Source organism: Leiobunum rupestre, chromosome 4 (assembly GCF_980474605.1).
Source record: "Leiobunum rupestre chromosome 4, qqLeiRupe1.1.hap1, whole genome shotgun sequence".
Classification (NCBI taxonomy): domain Eukaryota; kingdom Metazoa; phylum Arthropoda; class Arachnida; order Opiliones; family Sclerosomatidae; genus Leiobunum; species Leiobunum rupestre.
In genome coordinates, this window is record NC_143387.1 from 21,394,887 (window position 1) to 21,416,011 (window position 21,125).

A 21,125-nucleotide genomic window follows, 5' to 3' on the forward strand; every position below is an offset into this window, starting at 1 on the left:
AAAATTACATCGAAAACAAAGTTGTTACGGTAACAGCGTTCTCCCATTTAAATTTTCCATACTGACATGGTTGTTTATCAAATGTAAAATATGGAACACCAGGCGCCATCTGCCGGACTGACAGTTAGAAACATAATTTCTATTAAGGAACACAGGCCTAACAAAAAAAAACTCGAGTGATTAATTGAAAATCATCATTGTAGACTAAAATAATGACCAAAATTGGTCACAGAGTAGTTTTCAAATCTCAAAACGGTGCCGTAAGGGAAATGGAGGCCATGGGATGATGGGAAGATGTTCAAAAGTACTCGAAACATACCAAATTATCTATCAGACCACGAAACTTTTACCCATAAGGCTGACAGAGTAAACAGAACAATTTATAAAACGCTTATTAATAGATTTTAACTAATTATTTTAACTTATAAATTAAGAAATCTAGAAGAATTATATAGTTGAAATTTCTCTGGATTCATGACGAAGTATCTTTTAAAGTAAATTGAATTAGTTCGTTGTTAAACAAAAAATCCAGAAGCTAAAGCGGAATTTTCCAGCGACGTAAATTGAAAAAGATCTTTGTGAACTAAAGCGATAAACATTTTGAAAGGCACGGTTTGATTTCCTATAGTGAAAGAGTTCGCTCAAAGGTCTGTATACTTGTTTATGAGCAGGGCCGTGTCCGATAGGAAATATATTTGGGATCCATTTCACTTTCTCAGCGTAATAGGCGAGGGCGCGGAGCTTTCAAAGCAAAAGTCAGTTGGAGACTTGGAGTTTAATTCCAAAGGGGCTCTTGAAGATAGGAAGGAAGTGAGGGCGGCGCTTCCTCGCAGGATTTCGCCACTTTCTTCCCTCTGAGAACACGCGCGAGAAAGAAGAGTGCCAATACTGGAAGTTCCTTTTGTTTGAATTCGCAAACCTCCGAGGAATGACTCAGACACTTTCAAGAACTAGACGACAAAGTCAAATATTTTTTCAATTTCTAGTGAATACTCTCCCAGATCGGTTCGTATTTCTTCTTAATTTTTTAGTTTGCCGAAGTTTTCTACATGACGTAAACATTATCGAGATATTAATGACTTATTTATTTAAAAAAACTCAAATGCGTTTATGTAGACAATGTTTATAAAGAACTATATAAATTGGTATAAAAATTTCCATTTAAATTGGTATGTAAAGTTCCATTTAAATTGGTATGTAAAGTACCATTTAAATTTTTATGTAAAGTACCATTTAAATTGGTATATAAAGTACCATTTAAATTGATATAAAAAGTTCCATTTAAATTGGTATGTAAAGTTCCATTTAAATTGGTATGTAAAGTACCATTTAAATTGGTATGTAAAGTTCCATTTAAATTGGTATGTAAAGTACCATTTAAATTGGTATGTAAAGTTCCATTTAAATTGGTATGTAAAGTTCCATTTAAATTGGTATGTAAAGTACCATTTAAATTGGTATGTAAATTACCATTTAAATTGGTATATAAAGTACCATTTAAATTTATTATATAAAGTTCAATTTAAATTGGTATGTAAAGTACCATTTAAATTGGTATGTAAAGTACCATTTAAATTGGTATATAAAGTTCCATTTAAATTGATATAAAAAGTTCCATTTAAATTGGTATGTAAAGTTCCATTTAAATTGGTATGTAAAGTACCATTTAAATTGGTATGTAAAGTTCCATTTAAATTGGTATGTAAAGTGCCATTTAAATTGATATAAAAAGTTCCATTTAAATTGGTATGTAAAGTTCCATTTAAATTGGTATGTAAAGTACCATTTAAATTGGTATGTAAAGTTCCATTTAAATTGGTATGTAAAGTTCCATTTAAATTGGTATGTAAAGTTCCATTTAAATTGGTATGTAAAGTACCATTTAAATTGGTATGTAAAGTTCCATTTAAATTGGTATGTAAAGTTCCATTTAAATTGGTATGTAAAGTACCATTTAAATTGGTATGTAAAGTACCATTTAAATTGGTATATAAAGTACCATTTAAATTTATTATATAAAGTTCAATTTAAAATGGTATGTAAAGTACCATTTAAATTGGTATGTAAAGTACCATTTAAATTGGTATATAAAGTTCCATTTAAATTGATATAAAAAGTTCCATTTAAATTGGTATGTAAAGTTCCATTTAAATTGGTATGTAAAGTACCATTTAAATTGGTATGTAAAGTTCCATTTAAATTGGTATGTAAAGTTCCATTTAAATTGATATAAAAAGTTCCATTTAAATTGGTATGTAAAGTTCCATTTAAATTGGTATGTAAAGTACCATTTAAAGTGGTATGTAAAGTTCCATTTAAATTGGTATGTAAAGTTCCATTTAAATTGGTATGTAAAGTACCATTTAAATTGGTATATAAAGTACCATTTAAATTGGTATATAAATTACCATTTAAATTTATTATATAAAGTTCAATTTAAATTGGTATGTAAAGTACCATTTAAATTGGTATGCAAAGTACCATTTAAATTGGTATGTAAAGTACCATTTAAATTGGTATGTAAAGTTCCATTTAAATTGGTATGTAAAGTTCCATTTAAATTGGTATGTAAAGTACCATTTAAATTGGTATGTAAAGTACCATTTAAATTGGTATATAAAGTACCATTTAAATTTATTATATAAAGTTCAATTTAAATTGGTATGTATAGTACCATTTAAATTGGTATGTAAAGTACCATTTAAATTGGTATATAAAGTTCCATTTAAATTGATATAAAATGTTCCATTTAAATTGGTATGTAAAGTTCCATTTAAATTGGTATGTAAAGTACCATTTAAATTGGTATGTAAAGTTCCATTTAAATTGGTATGTAAAGTTCCATTTAAATTGATATAAAAAGTTCCATTTAAATTGGTATGTAAAGTTCCATTTAAATTGGTATGTAAAGTACCATTTAAATTGGTATGTAAAGTTCCATTTAAATTGGTATGTAAAGTTCCATTTAAATTGGTATGTAAAGTACCATTTAAATTGGTATATAAAGTACCATTTAAATTGATATAATAAGTTCCATTTAAATTGGTATGTAAAGTACCATTTAAATTGGTATATAAAGTACCATTTAAATTTATTATATAAAGTTCAATTTAAATTTATATAAAAAGTTCCATTTAAATTGGTATGTAAAGTTCCATTTAAATTGGTATGTAAAGTACCATTTAAATTGGTATGTAAAGTTCCATTTAAATTGGTATGTAAAGTTCCATTTAAATTGATATAAAAAGTTCCATTTAAATTGGTATGTAAAGTTCCATTTAAATTGGTATGTAAAGTACCATTTAAAGTGGTATGTAAAGTTCCATTTAAATTGGTATGTAAAGTTCCATTTAAATTGGTATGTAAAGTACCATTTAAATTGGTATATAAAGTACCATTTAAATTGGTATATAAAGTACCATTTAAATTTATTATATAAAGTTCAATTTAAATTGGTATGTAAAGTACCATTTAAATTGGTATGCAAAGTACCATTTAAATTGGTATGCAAAGTACCATTTAAATTTATTATATAAAGTTCAATTTAAATTGGTATGTAAAGTTATATTTAAATTGGTATGTAAAGTTCCATTTAAATTGGTATATAAAGTTCCATTTAAATTGGTATGTAAATTACCAATTAAATTGGTATATAAAGTTCCATTTAAATTGGCTTAGAAAAGTACCATTAAAATTGGTATGTAAAGTTCCATTTAAATTGGTATGTAAAGTTCCATTTAAATTGGTATATAAAGTTCCATTTAAATTGGTATATAAAGTTCCATTTAAATTGGCGTAGAAAAGTACCATTAAAATTGGTATATAAGTGCCATTTAAATTGGTATATAAAGTACCATTTAAATTGGTATAAAAAGTAACATTTAAATTGGTATATAAAGTACCATTTAAATTTATTATATAAAGTTCAATTTAAATTGGTATGTAAAGTACCATTTAAATTGGTATATAAGTGCCATTTAAATTGGTATATAAAGTACCATTTAAATTGGTATAAAAAGTACCATTTAAATTGGTATATAAAGTACCATTTAAATTTATTATATAAAGTTCAATTTAAATTGGTATGTAAAGTACCATTTAAATTGGTATATAAAGTACCATTTAAATTTATTTTATAAAGTTCAATTTAAATTGGTATGTAAAGTACCATTTAAATTGGTATGCAAAGTACCATTTAAATTGGTATGTAAAGTACCATTTAAATTGGTATGTAAAGTTCCATTTAAATTGGTATGTAAAGTTCCATTTAAATTGGTATGTAAAGTACCATTTAAATTGGTATGTAAAGTACCATTTAAATTGGTATATAAAGTACCATTTAAATTTATTATATAAAGTTCAATTTAAATTGGTATGTATAGTACCATTTAAATTGGTATGTAAAGTACCATTTAAATTGGTATATAAAGTTCCATTTAAATTGATATAAAAAGTTCCATTTAAATTGGTATGTAAAGTTCCATTTAAATTGGTATGTAAAGTACCATTTAAATTGGTATGTAAAGTTCCATTTAAATTGGTATGTAAAGTTCCATTTAAATTGATATAAAAAGTTCCATTTAAATTGGTATGTAAAAGTCCATTTAAATTGGTATGTAAAGTACCATTTAAATTGGTATGTAAAGTTCCATTTAAATTGGTATGTAAAGTTCCATTTAAATTGGTATGTAAAGTACCATTTAAATTGGTATATAAAGTACCATTTAAATTGATATAATAAGTTCCATTTAAATTGGTATGTAAAGTTCCATTTAAATTGGTATGTAAAGTACCATTTAAATTGGTATGTAAAGTTCCATTTAAATTGGTATGTAAAGTACCATTTAAATTGGTATGTAAAGTTCCATTTAAATTGGTATGTAAAGTTCCATTTAAATTGGTATGTAAAGTACCATTTAAATTGGTATGTAAAGTACCATTTATATTGGTATATAAAGTACCATTTAAATTTATTATATAAAGTTCAATTTAAATTTATATAAAAAGTTCCATTTAAATTGGTATGTAAAGTTCCATTTAAATTGGTATGTAAAGTACCATTTAAATTGGTATGTAAAGTTCCATTTAAATTGGTATGTAAAGTTCCATTTAAATTGATATAAAAAGTTCCATTTAAATTGGTATGTAAAGTTCCATTTAAATTGGTATGTAAAGTTCCATTTAAATTGGTATGTAAAGTTCCATTTAAATTGATATAAAAAGTTCCATTTAAATTGGTATGTAAAGTTACATTTAAATTGGTATGTAAAGTACCATTTAAAGTGGTATGTAAAGTTCCATTTAAATTGGTATGTAAAGTTCCATTTAAATTGGTATGTAAAGTACCATTTAAATTGGTATATAAAGTACCATTTAAATTGGTATATAAAGTACCATTTAAATTTATTATATAAAGTTCAATTTAAATTGGTATGTAAAGTACCATTTAAATTGGTATGCAAAGTACCATTTAAATTGGTATGTAAAGTACCATTTAAATTGGTATGTAAAGTTCCATTTAAATTGGTATGTAAAGTTCCATTTAAATTGGTATGTAAAGTACCATTTAAATTGGTATGTAAAGTACCATTTAAATTGGTATATAAAGTACCATTTAAATTTATTATATAAAGTTCAATTTAAATTGGTATGTATAGTACCATTTAAATTGGTATGTAAAGTACCATTTAAATTGGTATATAAAGTTCCATTTAAATTGATATAAAAAGTTCCATTTAAATTGGTATGTAAAGTTCCATTTAAATTGGTATGTAAAGTACCATTTAAATTGGTATGTAAAGTTCCATTTAAATTGGTATGTAAAGTTCCATTTAAATTGATATAAAAAGTTCCATTTAAATTGGTATGTAAAGTTCCATTTAAATTGGTATGTAAAGTACCATTTAAATTGGTATGTAAAGTTCCATTTAAATTGGTATGTAAAGTTCCATTTAAATTGGTATGTAAAGTACCATTTAAATTGGTATATAAAGTACCATTTAAATTGATATAATAAGTTCCATTTAAATTGGTATGTAAAGTACCATTTAAATTGGTATATAAAGTACCATTTAAATTTATTATATAAAGTTCAATTTAAATTTATATAAAAAGTTCCATTTAAATTGGTATGTAAAGTTCCATTTAAATTGGTATGTAAAGTACCATTTAAATTGGTATGTAAAGTTCCATTTAAATTGGTATGTAAAGTTCCATTTAAATTGATATAAAAAGTTCCATTTAAATTGGTATGTAAAGTTCCATTTAAATTGGTATGTAAAGTACCATTTAAATTGGTATATAAAGTACCATTTAAATTGGTATATAAAGTACCATTTAAATTTATTATATAAAGTTCAATTTAAATTGGTATGTAAAGTACCATTTAAATTGGTATGCAAAGTACCATTTAAATTTATTATATAAAGTTCAATTTAAATTGGTATGTAAAGTTCCATTTAAATTGGTATATAAAGTTCCATTTAAATTGGTATGTAAATTACCAATTAAATTGGTATATAAAGTTCCATTTAAATTGGCTTAGAAAAGTACCATTAAAATTGGTATGTAAAGTTCCATTTAAATTGGTATGTAAAGTTCCATTTAAATTGGTATATAAAGTTCCATTTAAATTGGTATATAAAGTTCCATTTAAATTGGCATAGAAAAGTACCATTAAAATTGGTATATAAGTGCCATTTAAATTGGTATATAAAGTACCATTTAAATTGGTATAAAAAGTACCATTTAAATTGGTATATAAAGTACCATTTAAATTTATTATATAAAGTTCAATTTAAATTGGTATGTAAAGTACCATTTAAATTGGTATATAAGTGCCATTTAAATTGGTATATAAAGTACCATTTAAATTGGTATAAAAATTACCATTTAAATTGGTATATAAAGTACCATTTAAATTTATTATATAAAGTTCAATTTAAATTGGTATGTAAAGTACCATTTAAATTGGTATATAAAGTACCATTTAAATTTATTTTATAAAGTTCAATTTAAATTGGTATGTAAAGTACCATTTAAATTGGTATGCAAAGTACCATTTAAATTGGTATGTAAAGTACCATTTAAATTGGTATGTAAAGTTCCATTTAAATTGGTATGTAAAGTTCCATTTAAATTGGTATGTAAAGTACCATTTAAATTGGTATGTAAAGTACCATTTAAATTGGTATATAAAGTACCATTTAAATTGATATAAAAAGTTCCATTTAAATTGGTATGTAAAGTTCCATTTAAATTGGTATGTAAAGTACCATTTAAATTGGTATGTAAAGTTCCATTTAAATTGGTATGTAAAGTTCCATTTAAATTGATATAAAAAGTTCCATTTAAATTGGTATGTAAAGTTCCATTTAAATTGGTATGTAAAGTACCATTTAAATTGGTATGTAAAGTTCCATTTAAATTGGTATGTAAAGTTCCATTTAAATTGGTATGTAAAGTACCATTTAAATTGGTATATAAAGTACCATTTAAATTGATATAATAAGTTCCATTTAAATTGGTATGTAAAGTTCCATTTAAATTGGTATGTAAAGTACCATTTAAATTGGTATGTAAAGTTCCATTTAAATTGGTATGTAAAGTACCATTTAAATTGGTATGTAAAGTTCCATTTAAATTGGTATGTAAAGTTCCATTTAAATTGGTATGTAAAGTACCATTTAAATTGGTATGTAAAGTACCATTTAAATTGGTATATAAAGTACCATTTAAATTTATTATATAAAGTTCAATTTAAATTTATATAAAAAGTTCCATTTAAATTGGTATGTAAAGTTCCATTTAAATTGGTATGTAAAGTACCATTTAAATTGGTATGTAAAGTTCCATTTAAATTGGTATGTAAAGTTCCATTTAAATTGATATAAAAAGTTCCATTTAAATTGGTATGTAAAGTTCCATTTAAATTGGTATGTAAAGTACCATTTAAAGTGGTATGTAAAGTTCCATTTAAATTGGTATGTAAAGTTCCATTTAAATTGGTATGTAAAGTACCATTTAAATTGGTATATAAAGTACCATTTAAATTGGTATATAAAGTACCATTTAAATTTATTATATAAAGTTCAATTTAAATTGGTATGTAAAGTACCATTTAAATTGGTATGCAAAGTACCATTTAAATTTATTATATAAAGTTCAATTTAAATTGGTATGTAAAGTTATATTTAAATTGGTATGTAAAGTACCATTTAAATTGGTATATAAAGTTCCATTTAAATTGATATAAAAAGTTCCATTTAAATTGGTATGTAAAGTTCCATTTAAATTGGTATGTAAAGTACCATTTAAATTGGTATGTAAAGTTCCATTTAAATTGGTATGTAAAGTTCCATTTAAATTGATATAAAAAGTTCCATTTAAATTGGTATGTAAAAGTCCATTTAAATTGGTATGTAAAGTACCATTTAAATTGGTATGTAAAGTTCCATTTAAATTGGTATGTAAAGTTCCATTTAAATTGGTATGTAAAGTACCATTTAAATTGGTATATAAAGTACCATTTAAATTGATATAATAAGTTCCATTTAAATTGGTATGTAAAGTTCCATTTAAATTGGTATGTAAAGTACCATTTAAATTGGTATGTAAAGTTCCATTTAAATTGGTATGTAAAGTACCATTTAAATTGGTATGTAAAGTTCCATTTAAATTGGTATGTAAAGTTCCATTTAAATTGGTATGTAAAGTACCATTTAAATTGGTATGTAAAGTACCATTTATATTGGTATATAAAGTACCATTTAAATTTATTATATAAAGTTCAATTTAAATTTATATAAAAAGTTCCATTTAAATTGGTATGTAAAGTTCCATTTAAATTGGTATGTAAAGTACCATTTAAATTGGTATGTAAAGTTCCATTTAAATTGGTATGTAAAGTTCCATTTAAATTGATATAAAAAGTTCCATTTAAATTGGTATGTAAAGTTCCATTTAAATTGGTATGTAAAGTTCCATTTAAATTGGTATGTAAAGTTCCATTTAAATTGATATAAAAAGTTCCATTTAAATTGGTATGTAAAGTTCCATTTAAATTGGTATGTAAAGTACCATTTAAAGTGGTATGTAAAGTTCCATTTAAATTGGTATGTAAAGTTCCATTTAAATTGGTATGTAAAGTACCATTTAAATTGGTATATAAAGTACCATTTAAATTGGTATATAAAGTACCATTTAAATTTATTATATAAAGTTCAATTTAAATTGGTATGTAAAGTACCATTTAAATTGGTATGCAAAGTACCATTTAAATTGGTATGTAAAGTACCATTTAAATTGGTATGTAAAGTTCCATTTAAATTGGTATGTAAAGTTCCATTTAAATTGGTATGTAAAGTACCATTTAAATTGGTATGTAAAGTACCATTTAAATTGGTATATAAAGTACCATTTAAATTTATTATATAAAGTTCAATTTAAATTGGTATGTATAGTACCATTTAAATTGGTATGTAAAGTACCATTTAAATTGGTATATAAAGTTCCATTTAAATTGATATAAAAAGTTCCATTTAAATTGGTATGTAAAGTTCCATTTAAATTGGTATGTAAAGTACCATTTAAATTGGTATGTAAAGTTCCATTTAAATTGGTATGTAAAGTTCCATTTAAATTGATATAAAAAGTTCCATTTAAATTGGTATGTAAAGTTCCATTTAAATTGGTATGTAAAGTACCATTTAAATTGGTATGTAAAGTTCCATTTAAATTGGTATGTAAAGTTCCATTTAAATTGGTATGTAAAGTACCATTTAAATTGGTATATAAAGTACCATTTAAATTGATATAATAAGTTCCATTTAAATTGGTATGTAAAGTACCATTTAAATTGGTATATAAAGTACCATTTAAATTTATTATATAAAGTTCAATTTAAATTTATATAAAAAGTTCCATTTAAATTGGTATGTAAAGTTCCATTTAAATTGGTATGTAAAGTACCATTTAAATTGGTATGTAAAGTTCCATTTAAATTGGTATGTAAAGTTCCATTTAAATTGATATAAAAAGTTCCATTTAAATTGGTATGTAAAGTTCCATTTAAATTGGTATGTAAAGTACCATTTAAATTGGTATATAAAGTACCATTTAAATTGGTATATAAAGTACCATTTAAATTTATTATATAAAGTTCAATTTAAATTGGTATGTAAAGTACCATTTAAATTGGTATGCAAAGTACCATTTAAATTTATTATATAAAGTTCAATTTAAATTGGTATGTAAAGTTATATTTAAATTGGTATGTAAAGTTCCATTTAAATTGGTATATAAAGTTCCATTTAAATTGGTATGTAAATTACCAATTAAATTGGTATATAAAGTTCCATTTAAATTGGCTTAGAAAAGTACCATTAAAATTGGTATGTAAAGTTCCATTTAAATTGGTATGTAAAGTTCCATTTAAATTGGTATATAAAGTTCCATTTAAATTGGTATATAAAGTTCCATTTAAATTGGCATAGAAAAGTACCATTAAAATTGGTATATAAGTGCCATTTAAATTGGTATATAAAGTACCATTTAAATTGGTATAAAAAGTACCATTTAAATTGGTATATAAAGTACCATTTAAATTTATTATATAAAGTTCAATTTAAATTGGTATGTAAAGTACCATTTAAATTGGTATATAAGTGCCATTTAAATTGGTATATAAAGTACCATTTAAATTGGTATAAAAATTACCATTTAAATTGGTATATAAAGTACCATTTAAATTTATTATATAAAGTTCAATTTAAATTGGTATGTAAAGTACCATTTAAATTGGTATATAAAGTACCATTTAAATTTATTTTATAAAGTTCAATTTAAATTGGTATGTAAAGTACCATTTAAATTGGTATGCAAAGTACCATTTAAATTGGTATGTAAAGTACCATTTAAATTGGTATGTAAAGTTCCATTTAAATTGGTATGTAAAGTTCCATTTAAATTGGTATGTAAAGTACCATTTAAATTGGTATGTAAAGTACCATTTAAATTGGTATATAAAGTACCATTTAAATTGATATAAAAAGTTCCATTTAAATTGGTATGTAAAGTTCCATTTAAATTGGTATGTAAAGTACCATTTAAATTGGTATGTAAAGTTCCATTTAAATTGGTATGTAAAGTTCCATTTAAATTGATATAAAAAGTTCCATTTAAATTGGTATGTAAAGTTCCATTTAAATTGGTATGTAAAGTACCATTTAAATTGGTATGTAAAGTTCCATTTAAATTGGTATGTAAAGTTCCATTTAAATTGGTATGTAAAGTACCATTTAAATTGGTATATAAAGTACCATTTAAATTGATATAATAAGTTCCATTTAAATTGGTATGTAAAGTTCCATTTAAATTGGTATGTAAAGTACCATTTAAATTGGTATGTAAAGTTCCATTTAAATTGGTATGTAAAGTACCATTTAAATTGGTATGTAAAGTTCCATTTAAATTGGTATGTAAAGTTCCATTTAAATTGGTATGTAAAGTACCATTTAAATTGGTATGTAAAGTACCATTTAAATTGGTATATAAAGTACCATTTAAATTTATTATATAAAGTTCAATTTAAATTTATATAAAAAGTTCCATTTAAATTGGTATGTAAAGTTCCATTTAAATTGGTATGTAAAGTACCATTTAAATTGGTATGTAAAGTTCCATTTAAATTGGTATGTAAAGTTCCATTTAAATTGATATAAAAAGTTCCATTTAAATTGGTATGTAAAGTTCCATTTAAATTGGTATGTAAAGTACCATTTAAAGTGGTATGTAAAGTTCCATTTAAATTGGTATGTAAAGTTCCATTTAAATTGGTATGTAAAGTACCATTTAAATTGGTATATAAAGTACCATTTAAATTGGTATATAAAGTACCATTTAAATTTATTATATAAAGTTCAATTTAAATTGGTATGTAAAGTACCATTTAAATTGGTATGCAAAGTACCATTTAAATTTATTATATAAAGTTCAATTTAAATTGGTATGTAAAGTTATATTTAAATTGGTATGTAAAGTTCCATTTAAATTGGTATATAAAGTTCCATTTAAATTGGTATGTAAATTACCAATTAAATTGGTATATAAAATTCCATTTAAATTGGCTTAGAAAAGTACCATTAAAATTGGTATGTAAAGTTCCATTTAAATTGGTATGTAAAGTTCCATTTAAATTGGTATATAAAGTTCCATTTAAATTGGTATATAAAGTTCCATTTAAATTGGCATAGAAAAGTACCATTAAAATTGGTATATAAGTGCCATTTAAATTGGTATATAAAGTACCATTTAAATTGGTATAAAAAGTACCATTTAAATTGGTATATAAAGTACCATTTAAATTTATTATAGAAAGTTCAATTTAAATTGGTATGTAAAGTACCATTTAAATTGGTATGCAAAGTACCATTTAAATTTATTATATAAAGTTCAATTTAAATTGGTATGTAAAGTTATATTTAAATTGGTATGTAAAGTTCCATTTAAATTGGTATATAAAGTTCCATTTAAATTGGTATGTAAATTACCAATTAAATTGGTATATAAAATTCCATTTAAATTGGCTTAGAAAAGTACCATTAAAATTGGTATGTAAAGTTCCATTTAAATTGATATAAAAAGTTCCATTTAAATTGGTATGTAAAGTTCCATTTAAATTGGTATGTAAAGTACCATTTAAATTGGTATGTAAAGTTCCATTTAAATTGGTATGTAAAGTTCCATTTAAATTGATATAAAAAGTTCCATTTAAATTGGTATGTAAAGTTCCATTTAAATTGGTATGTAAAGTACCATTTAAATTGGTATGTAAAGTTCCATTTAAATTGGTATGTAAAGTTCCATTTAAATTGGTATGTAAAGTACCATTTAAATTGGTATATAAAGTACCATTTAAATTGATATAATAAGTTCCATTTAAATTGGTATGTAAAGTACCATTTAAATTGGTATATAAAGTACCATTTAAATTTATTATATAAAGTTCAATTTAAATTTATATAAAAAGTTCCATTTAAATTGGTATGTAAAGTTCCATTTAAATTGGTATGTAAAGTACCATTTAAATTGGTATGTAAAGTTCCATTTAAATTGGTATGTAAAGTTCCATTTAAATTGATATAAAAAGTTCCATTTAAATTGGTATGTAAAGTTCCATTTAAATTGGTATGTAAAGTACCATTTAAATTGGTATATAAAGTACCATTTAAATTGGTATATAAAGTACCATTTAAATTTATTATATAAAGTTCAATTTAAATTGGTATGTAAAGTACCATTTAAATTGGTATGCAAAGTACCATTTAAATTTATTATATAAAGTTCAATTTAAATTGGTATGTAAAGTTATATTTAAATTGGTATGTAAAGTTCCATTTAAATTGGTATATAAAGTTCCATTTAAATTGGTATGTAAATTACCAATTAAATTGGTATATAAAGTTCCATTTAAATTGGCTTAGAAAAGTACCATTAAAATTGGTATGTAAAGTTCCATTTAAATTGGTATGTAAAGTTCCATTTAAATTGGTATATAAAGTTCCATTTAAATTGGTATATAAAGTTCCATTTAAATTGGCATAGAAAAGTACCATTAAAATTGGTATATAAGTGCCATTTAAATTGGTATATAAAGTACCATTTAAATTGGTATAAAAAGTACCATTTAAATTGGTATATAAAGTACCATTTAAATTTATTATATAAAGTTCAATTTAAATTGGTATGTAAAGTACCATTTAAATTGGTATATAAGTGCCATTTAAATTGGTATATAAAGTACCATTTAAATTGGTATAAAAAGTACCATTTAAATTGGTATATAAAGTACCATTTAAATTTATTATATAAAGTTCAATTTAAATTGGTATGTAAAGTACCATTTAAATTGGTATATAAAGTACCATTTAAATTTATTTTATAAAGTTCAATTTAAATTGGTATGTAAAGTACCATTTAAATTGGTATGCAAAGTACCATTCAAATTGGTATGTAAAGTACCATTTAAATTGGTATGTAAAGTTCCATTTAAATTGGTATGTAAAGTTCCATTTAAATTGGTATGTAAAGTACCATTTAAATTGGTATGTAAAGTACCATTTAAATTGGTATATAAAGTACCATTTAAATTGATATAAAAAGTTCCATTTAAATTGGTATGTAAAGTTCCATTTAAATTGGTATGTAAAGTACCATTTAAATTGGTATGTAAAGTTCCATTTAAATTGGTATGTAAAGTTCCATTTAAATTGATATAAAAAGTTCCATTTAAATTGGTATGTAAAGTTCCATTTAAATTGGTATGTAAAGTACCATTTAAATTGGTATGTAAAGTTCCATTTAAATTGGTATGTAAAGTTCCATTTAAATTGGTATGTAAAGTACCATTTAAATTGGTATATAAAGTACCATTTAAATTGATATAATAAGTTCCATTTAAATTGGTATGTAAAGTTCCATTTAAATTGGTATGTAAAGTACCATTTAAATTGGTATGTAAAGTTCCATTTAAATTGGTATGTAAAGTACCATTTAAATTGGTATGTAAAGTTCCATTTAAATTGGTATGTAAAGTTCCATTTAAATTGGTATGTAAAGTACCATTTAAATTGGTATGTAAAGTACCATTTAAATTGGTATATAAAGTACCATTTAAATTTATTATATAAAGTTCAATTTAAATTTATATAAAAAGTTCCATTTAAATTGGTATGTAAAGTTCCATTTAAATTGGTATGTAAAGTACCATTTAAATTGGTATGTAAAGTTCCATTTAAATTGGTATGTAAAGTTCCATTTAAATTGATATAAAAAGTTCCATTTAAATTGGTATGTAAAGTTCCATTTAAATTGGTATGTAAAGTACCATTTAAAGTGGTATGTAAAGTTCCATTTAAATTGGTATGTAAAGTTCCATTTAAATTGGTATGTAAAGTACCATTTAAATTGGTATATAAAGTACCATTTAAATTGGTATATAAAGTACCATTTAAATTTATTATATAAAGTTCAATTTAAATTGGTATGTAAAGTACCATTTAAATTGGTATGCAAAGTACCATTTAAATTTATTATATAAAGTTCAATTTAAATTGGTATGTAAAGTTATATTTAAATTGGTATGTAAAGTTCCATTTAAATTGGTATATAAAGTTCCATTTAAATTGGTATGTAAATTACCAATTAAATTGGTATATAAAATTCCATTTAAATTGGCTTAGAAAAGTACCATTAAAATTGGTATGTAAAGTTCCATTTAAATTGGTATGTAAAGTTCCATTTAAATTGGTATATAAGTGCCATTTAAATTGGTATATAAAGTACCATTTAAATTGGTATAAAAAGTACCATTTAAATTGGTATATAAAGTACCATTTAAATTTATTATATAAAGTTCAATTTAAATTGGTATGTAAAGTACCATTTAAATTGGTATATAAAGTACCATTTAAATTTATTATATAAAGTTCAATTTATATTGGTATGTAAAGTACCATTTAAATTGGTATGTAAAGAACCATTTAAATTTATTATATAAAGTTCCATTTAAATTGGTACGTAAAGTACCATTTAAATTGGCAGAGAAAAGTACCATTAAAATTGATACATAAAGTACTATTTAAAGTGGTATAAAAATTAAAAAGTACCATTGCAATTGGTATAGAAAAGAACCATTGCAATTGGTATAGAAAAGAACCATTGCAATTGGTATAGAAAAGAACCATTGCAATTGGTATAGAAAAGAACCATTGCAATTGGTATAGAAAAGAACCATTGCAATTGGTATAGAAAAGAACCATTGCAATTGGTATAGAAAATAACCTTATTTTAAATTGGTAAAGAAAAGTACCATTTAAATTGGTATAGAAAAGAACAATCTAAATTGGTATTAAAAAGTACCATTTACCAAAAGTAATTTAAATTGGTTTATTTAACCCGACAGCCAGAAGGTAGATTCTTTTAATATATACCTGAATATTTTTCAAACAACATTGGTATATCGTTATTTGTTTGCATACAGTGGTCTGATTTACAAAATAAATGAGTAGTGACTTTAGAAATTCACAACCTACATAGCGGCACCTATAATATCAAGAATGCATTTATTTATAATAACGGAGAATAAGCCTCTCTATAAAATTATTCCCAAAAACTTGTGGTACTAGACATCTTGTTTAAACGTCACAGTATTTTTTACAAAGTTGCCAGACGGTTTTTAGTTTTATTTTGTTTTGAAATCTCGTGGGAATCCATCGTCGAATTAGGCTCGGAATCATTGATGAAAAAATGTAAGAGATTATTTATAGGTATAATTTTTAGAAATATATTTGAAAATTAGTTTTTTTTCAGCACTGAATATCCCCGAATGATTTTCATGAAAATAGAAGATAAATTACTGTTGACTAGGTAACGTCGGGCAGTTTTCCTAAGCCTTGGCGGCAGCTGTTTCTTTAAACAATCTTGAGCTAGGCCGGGAACTTTTCAGTTTAAGACCTTATCAATAATGGAAAAGTAAGAGATTAAGTTTTGTTTGTTCTTATAATTTACGCATAAATTAATACCTTATGTTATTATTTATAGCATTACGAGTAAAACCAAAAATCAAAAAGTGGCAATAAATGACAAGGTACCTCTTCCGAAGGGAAACTGTACCAAACAAATTGAAGTATTACCCCCAATAAAATGCGATTACCAGGCACCATGACAAGTTAAAAGCTAAAAAACATTTACCCCTTGGTTACCATATGTTTAAAGCAAGCAAAGTATCGATTGTTTTTATGCTCAGTTTCCTTTTCGGCATTTCTGGCAACCCTCCACCTAATGGTTTGCCAGTATGCCCCTGTTAGTAAGAGTCAATCAAATTGGCGTGACCATGTTAATTTTCTCTATGCATAAATAAAAACATTCTTGATAATATCAGGTGCGTGCCAACCACGGGGGCAGTGTGACTTGCCCCCGCTACTTTTTCCCAGGGTGGAAATTCCTCAGAGTTGTAGTCTTCTCTATTCCAGAGTTCAAGGTTCACTCAAGATAATTATTTGTTACGGACGGACTCTTACCTGTCAGGTTGACTAAACATGCGACACCCTTGTGTTGTGTTTTCTAGCTCTCGGCATTTTTTCGGACGCAGCCTATTTAACCAGGTATGTGTTTATTATATTGTTTTTGCCCCGCTCTCGTAAAAACGTTAGCGCACATATTATACATTTCAAAAAGATACACTGAAATTATTCCTGCACATGGAAGAATATCCTAGAAGTGGGTACTTACCTTGAAAGCAATCCCAATTTAAAGATAAACTAGCAACCGTAGAAATTTTCGGGGAAAGCAAAATCTCTTTCGCGAAAAAAATAACAACATTTAATAATTTGACCTTACGTATCCTTGTAAAATGCTCTTAACAAATAGTTTTATCTACTATTGGTAGAAGAAATATACAACACATGCGGGGTGGCGGAGTAGCTAGCACTTTCGCCTCACCGGAACGATCTCAGCTTGTGGCATTGGGTGAACACATCTTTCTGCGTAAAGTTTGAAAGTTATCTCCCCGCTGGTAATAGGGGCTTTCCCCCTAATTTTATAGAGCTGTTAGCATTAAGGGCTGGCCACCATCGTTATACGCATTGCAAGCCGGTGAACAGATTCAAAAGTCACTAGTTGACTTGGGCCTATGGTGGTGTCTAGCTGATTATACCTATGACCGTCGCATTACTGGAACTTAGGAGCAACAAACACAAGGATAACGCAGCTAGCCTGTAAACACGCTAACGCAGTGTTGTGTACAAATTCCATTGGACCATGGACTAATTATAGTACTTCGTACAGGGACGCCCCATTCCCAAAATCTACGCTGGGCGATTGTTAAATGTGCGCTCTGGCGGCGGGTTTTGAAAGCTGCGGAAGTCTAGGGTCAAAAGAGGAGAGGGGGGGGTTGCATTAGGGATAAAAAAATTGTGATCTGTCGTCTGCCGGTACTAGCCCATGCTTTTGTAATTTGTACACATTCTTTGGTTAATTTTGGTTATTTGTATGTTTTTTTGTAAATTTTAAAATATGAATTTATCTTCTTTGACACGTGGTCTATAGTAATTTTGTGAAGCTTTCTGAAATTAGCCCCATTTTCCATATCTTTACGATACAATGCTTTAATAACATCCCATGTGAGTTTTTCACCATTAATTTGCATTAAGCGATAGGTACATCCCTCTGTACTACTGCCTAGGCAATTTCGAACGGTTTTTATCAAGTGGGGTACGTCACATATGAAGAATAGTGGCCTTTCAGGAGCAAATGGGTTGTCACATTTGTAATTGTCTTCTTTAGTGTTCATATTAAAGCATTTCCTGTTAGTGGAAGCTCCGTCTCCTACCACGCCTAACACTTTAAAGCCTGTGAACTCCAGCTTTAGGATAGCTTCCCACACAAGTGTATCCAATTTCTCAGCAGTCAGTGAATTAGTTGCAAAATGCGCAAATGGACGTTTAAACCCTGTTGTAGCTCCCCTAATCATAAATTGCAATACGTGGCTTGCCAAGGGTTTATCCTTGTAAAACTCGGAACGAAGTTCGCTTAGCCGCTGCTCAGCGCTACTTAAATGAGTGTATCCAATCACTTCACCAGTATTCTTCCGGTACACCAGATCTTCTTCGATCTTAATTTCATCACAAACCAGGAAAAAATATTCCTGGTGTTCTTGTGTTTTTATTACTTTGAAATCTTTCTTCATTCTTAGAAAAACTTCGTCATGAAAACCTGGTGTTACTCCAAGATTTTCTGAGTGCCTGGCTAGCGTGTTTTTTGAGGGCAGTAACATAACTCCTGATTCATGCAATGATTTGTAAAGAGCAGGTGATTTTGCGTACATAAACATGCACCACTGTAAAACAAGCGGGTGCCACCTCCTCCCATTTTTATGTTTGGTTTGTAGCATTTTCAGTTGGGTTTTAAGAAAAAGTCTGGAAAAGTCACTATTAGTCTTGTCGTAGCCCTTTTTTACACTTTCTTCTAAAATTTCAAGAAGATAATTGTGATCTTGTCCAGGAACTTCCTCTCCAAGTTTATTAATTTGTTTAGACATTTTAGTTTGAAGTCTTTTTATTTTGGTCTTTAGTTCATATTCTTTGTTTTTACTTTCTCGTAACTTCTTGGCAAGTTCAGTTTTATTCAAGTTGGAAAATCTTGTGATACTTGTGTCCAGTTTTTTCTTCTTGCGACTAATTGTCACTTGCAAGCTTAGTCTTTGTTTAGCACAAGCAAAACACCTTGATTTATTTCCGATATTTAAAATAAGTTCACATTTGTCACTATGGATTCCACCAGATATTAAGCTGATAAAACCCTTATTTTGCGGCCTATTTTCAAAAATCTCAAAAAATTCTCTAGCATTATTCCCTGGGCAAAGTTTATACGAGTTGAAAAGAGTAAAAACATCCTCCAAATCTTGAAGAGACCTCATTTTCTTGGGAAATTGTGAAAAAATATCTGGATGATCCAATGGCTTTCCTTGAACTTCATATTTCGGTATACAATCATGATCTAGCTTGATACAATAGATAACTTTGTCCGTTCCATCTTTGAATTTGCATATTATCAGTCCATTTTTAACTTCCGTAATTCCCCATTCCAGTGGAGGAGAATACGCTTTAATAATGGAAAATAGATCGACTGAGGAAACTGGTGGTTGTATGATGTTGTCTTTTTCCGTTAATACATTATTACAAGGTACTGGGGCTGTAGAATCTATATCCATATTAATAACTGGTTCAATTAGGGTCACTATCGAATTATTAACTTCTACTATTGGTGTAGTTGTATTGACAACATTAATTTCACGTTCACAGTCCCTAGATTGAGCTACTGGCTGATCTTCATGCCGCGGCTTTAATACAGAGACCAATTCCTAAAGGAAAATGAGTTGCTATAACATAAATATCCTATGCTTAAAATGTAACTATCACTTTCTATAATATATAACTTACATGACTATGCACAGGGTCAGGAAATTCCGGAGTAGGGCCTTTTCCTCCTACGAAATGCTTTGAACATAAATACGTATTTGTATTTACTCTGCTAATGGGGTAATCTTCCCTGTTCAACCAATTAATCCATTTTTGGCATTTTTGATGACTTCTCTTAGGTTTGGGAAATGGTATCCAAAACACATCCTTCATAAATTCCTTATTACTGTATCTTGAATCACTTTTGCAAGATTTGTAAACACAGAGTTTTTTCATTGTATTGAAAATAATAAGAACTAACTTAATTTGAAATAGAAAAAGTACAAGTACACCGTGCAAAATAACGAACCGTTTTGAAAATAAAATTTAAAAACCGTCTGCAAGACTGCAACTCTCACGAAATAAATTGGCGTAGATGGCGACAACATCTTCCGTTTTGTGACGTTTTGACCCTAGTAAATTTTTGGCGGGCGGGTAAAAAAAGGGGTTTGCATTTAACATGCGCCTTTCAGAGCTTTCTAAAGGAATAGCTTGGGAATGGGGCGTCCCTGTACGAAGTACTATAATTAGTCCATGATTGGACGAACCTTTACCCTGAATGTTTTACGGAAAGGGGGAAGACATTCCGAATTTTCCCCTTCCGACGGCAGCAGGCGCTAAAGGGTCTAACCAATGAAAATTGTACACAAAAAAATGCGCAACTTTTGACGGGTTGCGTTCTCCTTGTCTGGGGTGCTGTGTTTGTTGCTCCTAGATTATACCATGGTAAACGTGTAGTAGCAACCATTAGGTTTTGGCGTAAAACAGACTTTATTGGCATCGTCATTTTCATCTAATGTGGACATGTCACTACAAATGTGGTCGCTAATGTGGATTTCCTAACGCGGGAAATTAGCAATTTCAGATAACCTAGCGGTCAATGCGAGAAGTTCAGTTACTTGCTGGAATATCGTTTGTTAAGTCACCGTTTTGTGTTTAGAAACGATAAAACATCTTCTTAGCAGATGAAAATCCAACCACTCGGAAACTTCTAACCTTACCCTCCGAGATTAACAATAAAATATAATAACTTAAAATTATTAAATTTCTTTCAAAATAAAGCCTATTTATTTTTTGTTTTACATCTAGGAATCTAATCGTAAATGAAAA

General features: G+C 26.5%; 1 protein-coding gene across 1 annotated transcript; it reads right to left on the reverse strand.

Annotated features, from left to right (window-relative positions):
• Positions 1 to 707: 707 nt before the first annotated feature.
• On the reverse strand, positions 708 to 20,525 carry LOC149946858 (uncharacterized). The gene is made up of 3 exons (XM_090170837.1): positions 19,998 to 20,525; positions 18,095 to 19,918; positions 708 to 950 (listed from the first exon to the last, which is right to left on the reverse strand). Exons 1-3 carry the CDS (start codon positions 20,250 to 20,252, stop codon positions 708 to 710), a joined length of 2,322 nt encoding a protein of 773 aa, XP_090026963.1. The 5' UTR covers positions 20,253 to 20,525.
• Positions 20,526 to 21,125: the final 600 nt, after the last annotated feature.